General features: G+C 43.7%; 2 protein-coding genes across 2 annotated transcripts; both read left to right on the top strand.

The window, feature by feature from the left end:
- Positions 1-1,376: 1,376 nt before the first annotated feature.
- Positions 1,377-2,564, top strand: LOC108113924 (uncharacterized protein CG32395). The gene is made up of 2 exons (XM_017224631.2): positions 1,377-2,345; positions 2,406-2,564. Exons 1-2 carry the CDS (start codon positions 1,377-1,379, stop codon positions 2,562-2,564), a joined length of 1,128 nt encoding a protein of 375 aa, XP_017080120.2.
- A 1,027-nt stretch (positions 2,565-3,591) lies between these two features.
- On the top strand, positions 3,592-4,855 carry LOC108114022 (eukaryotic translation initiation factor 4E1). The gene is made up of 4 exons (XM_017224769.2): positions 3,592-4,093; positions 4,149-4,248; positions 4,324-4,411; positions 4,644-4,855. The coding sequence occupies exons 1-4, from the start codon at positions 3,750-3,752 to the stop codon at positions 4,802-4,804; spliced, it is 693 nt and encodes a 230-aa protein (XP_017080258.2). The 5' UTR covers positions 3,592-3,749; the 3' UTR covers positions 4,805-4,855.
- Positions 4,856-5,208: the final 353 nt, after the last annotated feature.

The following is a 5,208-nucleotide window of genomic DNA, read 5'->3' as shown; positions in this document are numbered from 1 at the left end:
TTAAGTTTAAAATTCTATTAATAAAACATCTTTAATATCATAAATACTTGGCTTAAGTCTTAAAAACCCAAACGGAGAAGATTAACTCTCCCATTTGACATGATTTTTTTCGATGTGCACCTGACTTTTGATTCAGGTTTCTGGGGCATCTGCTCAATGTTTTTCCATCACTCGACCGCAATGTTGTTTTTCTTATTTTCGTTTCATTTTTTCCTTGTTTGCCCCAGCCCTGATAGAGTCGTTTCATCCTTGAGCTCCTGTCTATATCAGTTTGCCCCGCGTCCTGTCGGCAGCATTAAAAAATATGCCAATAACATGGCCAACTCGCTGGCAGGCCAAATGATGCGTTCTCGTTTTCAGATGTGAATCAAAATGAGCTGCCTGCCAGGAGAGATAGCTCATGCATGTCGGCAATGGGCGGGTCAGCGCCACGCCCCTCTATCCCCACCCTCCTCTTTCGGACAATGGCGCGAAATGTGTAACGGAAACCACAGTTGAGTGCACGGCATGAGGGATCGAAGGATTGAGTCCAAGTCCGACTGAAAGCCCGGATCCGGGTGGCCGGGTGCTCCGGCGGGTCTCAGTAATGCGGACAATAAAATTTTAACGTAAATGTTGCGTAATTAAATGTGCTCGCCGCACGGCAGCGTAAAACGAGATTGAGATTGTTTTTCCTCTGTGTTGACCGGCAAACAATGGAGCAGAAGAAGATATGCCCGGTCTGGCTGGCTGGCGGAGTCCGAGTTTCGAATCTGTTTGAAGAACACGCAGCATAACTCAGAACTTATTGGGGTTAATGGAAGTGGAAGTTGGTTGCACTGAAGTAAAATTACGATAATATATTGCAAGAGTGCTTTCCGGGTGAGGTAGGAAACAGAATGGTTGGCTTTCTTCAAGATTTTCAGGGGCTTTTGTTTAAGGAAATCAAAGGGAAAGTGTAAAATATTATTGAAGAAGTTCAATAATGTTAAAAGGACTTCCTTCGTTTCCTTGAAATTCCTCTAATTAAAATACAAATATTTTGGTTAATTACCTTCTTAGCCACTTATATTAATTTGACCACAGCTTTTGGCATTTACACTTAGCTCCCAGCTCATTCCTTATTACCTAATCCTTTCTGGTCCCAGCCCAAAGTGCTGGCATACTTTTGGGCGCCGTAGCAAAGTAACCGCAGAATGCGCTGCGGTCAATGGGCAAGACTTTGCCAGCCTCGTCATATCGATTAAGCCATCAAAACTTCGACCGCTTATTAATGCGCGTACATCAGCGCTAAAGTGCGGTCATAATTCAAATCGAGGCGCTCTCTCCTTGAAGGGCGCCAGAGCGGCAGGGCGGCCATTGGGCAGTTCTCTGGATCAATTGTTTCGCCAGCCGCGATGAGGGAAGTGAATCTACTCAACCGCCTTGCCCGTCAGTTCCTGTTCCTCATCGTATTGCTGACCCAGATGTGCGGCGTCACCACGTTCGTCTATAGCTCAAAGGCCCAAGGCTTTCGGCAATCCGGAATCCTGCGGTTATACTCCAGCCTAATACTCTCCCTGGTGGCTTTCGTTCTCGTCATTAACATAAGTAAAATGTTTGATAAGCTGCAAGTTGTGTGGCCATATCTGGTTGGCAGCATTGTGATGCTGGTAGTTCGTGTCCAGGGATTTATGGATAGTTCGGATATCGTTGAGTTGCTGAATGAAATTCTTGAAATACTCAGACAGGTTAAGGTGATGGCCAGGAATCCGAATATCTTTCGCTTGAGGCACTTTATGCTGTTACTCTTGACTCTGCAGAATCTTCTACGATCTCTTACTATGCTGATAGGATTTAAAAAGTTCTCCGAAGAAGCCTATGATACTTTGGCCAATACCATTCTAATGCTTATCCTGCTGGGAGTTCTTTTGAGTTTCCTCCTCCAGATCACCCTCAATATCTGCCTGTTTGTGGTGCTCATTGCTGTTTATAATGAACTTCATCGTGACATTCAGAGGATCTCGAATGATATGGATAAGCTAGGAGCAAGCCAGGTTCTTGAAAGTGGTCAGTTTTTGGTTTTAGTAGAGCAACTTCAAAGGATCACTGAGCGAGTGATTCGATTGCGTTGGAAAGTTTATAATCTTACCCTAAGGATCATCCGGCACTTTAGGTTTTATTGGCTGTGTGCTATTACCTACGGATTGATACCCTTTCTAGGCTTTACGGCCATAGATCATCATGGCTTCTACTACCTTACTGTATCAGCGTTGAATATAATCTTTCAGTGCACCATTTTCAAGATACTTTCAGGGGAGTCAAGGATCAGCAGAAGTTTTTCTAGCTTTCAGCTGGGCAACTATCTTAAAGAGATAGATAGAATAGTAAGTACTTCAGTTTGATAGATAAATGATAACTTATTAATGGTTTTCCTTTGCGTACAGATTGAGGAACTTCTGCATCAGGAAATCAGGACAACCATCCAAGTCACCATATATGGCATAACACTAGATACGAGATTCCTGATGAAACTACTCTCCATCAGTGCCTTTTGGGTATTGGTTAACCGGCAGGGGTACTTACACCTCCATTGTACTCACTAGATATCCTGCCATTTAAATGTCAAATTAAAGTCAGAGAGAGAGACAAAGAGCTACTTGTCTCAATTTCGATACTGTCGCTTTTTGTCTATTATTAGCATTTCGGGTTGTCATGCTATCGCAACTGTAGTGCGGGAATGTCAATTGCTGAAGTCAAAAACTGCCTTTCGTAGAGATACTTTGCCGGCAATTACGTAGCCGTTTCCATTGTTCCATCAGCACTCGAACAAGCTTCATAATATTTTCACTTTTATGGCAGGCAACATAAAAGACGACAGCTTCGGCAATAGCAACAACATCATCATTATCAACACCATCAAAGCCCGGAAAATTCCACCTTCTGTGACTTGGCTCTCTTCCCTTTGCCCTTGCCCTGAATTGTCGTAAAATCATAGAAAGAAAAAGGAAAAGCAGGAGAGGGGACGAAAAGTGTGAGTGCGTAAATTTCTTTTTGGACTTGGAGTCGCTCAAGTGTCCTTCCATTTTGTGTCATAAAATTAACGCTTTATATGAACGAAAGCATAAGGCGCTCGATTTTTATCACCAAGGCCAACAAGATGGCCATGAACGAATTTGGAACAACAACATAGGGGAAAGAATTGGTACTAGTTAAGTGCCTGCAAGGTTGGCCTGTAATTACACGTTTGAAAAGGAAATTGCAATCGAAAAGTTTCGTTTCTTCATGGGATATCAGAACTTAACTTTAAGTTATCTTATAAATAAAGTCTTTAAAAAGACTTAAGATGATTTTAGTAATATTTAACTATAACCATTTACCTTCCCTTCTTTCTCCCAGTGCAGCATCTTATACCCAACCTTACGACAGCATAAAAAGTTTAGAGTTGAATTAGAAGGACAAGTCCAGTGTCTGCCTAAATGAGATGACCCTGAACGAGTGTCTAATTATTTACGTGCAATGAAAGTTATGATTTTGGGGGCCGGCCAGGCCAAGTCAGGAGAGGGGTAAAAACATTTCTAAGGCCCGAACAGACCTGTGCCTTTGCTGTCTGGACTGAAAGGGGTTTCAGTCTGGTTTCATAGCCAGGCCTTTGTACACATTCTCGTGTTGTGTCTAAATGTGAAATCGTTTTTTTCTCTCTCTGAAGTGATCTCTGAAATTTCAAAAAGCAACTTCAAATTAAACTCAGTATACTAGAAAACCGATATAACCAAAAGAAAGCCCAAGAAATGTTGACCTCGAATCAGTCTACTGAATTCCAGATGATGGACTGCGGCACCGAGACGCTAACCGATTCCCGTTCCAGCTCCAGTCCGGACCTGAAAGCCCTTTCGGAGATGGATCTGCGTAAGCCGCTCAAGGAGATCGGCGATCAGCGTTTGAAGCATCCCTTGGAGAATACATGGACACTGTGGTATCTGGAGAATGATCGCACCAAGTCCTGGGAGGACATGCAAAACGAAATCACTAGCTTCGACATGGTCGAAGACTTCTGGAGTCTCTACAATCACATCAAGCCACCATCCGATATCAGAGTCGGTAGCGATTATTCGCTGTTCAAGAAGGGCATACAGTAGGTTGGGATTCATTCTATCTCTAGTTAAGCCAACTCTCTTTCACTCTTCCAGGCCAATGTGGGAGGATGAGGCCAATAAGTATGGCGGACGCTGGGTTATCAATATGGGGCGTGGCTCCAAACTGGAGATCGACAAGCTCTGGCTAGATGTGGTAAGTAGGGAAAAGGAGCTTTGTGTCCATTGGTTGTCATATCTCTTGTACAACCTCTTTTCTGCCCGCTGACAGCTACTCATACTGATTGGCGAGGCCTTTGATAACACTGAAGAAGTCTGCGGTGCTGTTATCAACTTGCGTGGGAAGAGCAACAAAATTTGTGAGTATCACTGAGAAAAAACATCAAAAAAGGATCAGAAATAATATATTTTAAGATAACAACTTAAATCTCTTAGAACTTTAGTCAGGCCTAGAGGCCAAGTCATAGCTGCTTACTCATCTTTACAGTTTAACTTTGAGTAGCTTCCAACATTTTGTTTCAGTGTACTAAGCATTGCTGGCCACTAAGCACCGCCATGACAACTCCTAACGTAGCTTCTCTATTCCACCAGCAATTTGGACCGCCAACGGGCTCAACGAGCCGGCCGTCATGGAGATTGGACTCAAGCTACGCGACCTGCTCGTTCTGCCGCCCCACCAACTGCAGTACCAGCTGCACAAGGACTCCATGTCCAAGCAGGGATCGTTGGTCAAATCGGTTTATTGCGTGTAAGCCGCCGCCCTGGTTCCATGGATGCCACACAACAACGCAACCACCCAACCACCAAACCACCCAACCACCCAATCACCCATCCATCCATCCGACCAACTTCCCATATTTCCATGGCCGCTTTTGGCGGTTGCTGTTTCCAGCGCGTGTATTTAAAAAAAGTAAAAAAAAAAATATAATATGTATCTTGACAAAGAACGGGCTTTATGATTTCTGACGATGCTAAAAAATTGCAAAAGAAAGCTGAGAGAGAGTTTTCCCTGGGACGAGGCCAAGGGTTAAATTCCCACGCTTTAAGGTCCCAAGGAGCTGGTTTTATGCCGCTAGTTGGTTCGCTTTACGCTCCACGAAATGTTATGCAAACATATGCCGCACCAGGGCGCAAATAAAATGGTTTATATACACTT

This window comes from Drosophila eugracilis, unplaced genomic scaffold (genome assembly GCF_018153835.1).
Source record: "Drosophila eugracilis isolate 14026-0451.02 unplaced genomic scaffold, ASM1815383v1 contig_2154, whole genome shotgun sequence".
Classification (NCBI taxonomy): domain Eukaryota; kingdom Metazoa; phylum Arthropoda; class Insecta; order Diptera; family Drosophilidae; genus Drosophila; species Drosophila eugracilis.
This window is presented reverse-complemented; position numbering and strand designations above follow the sequence as displayed.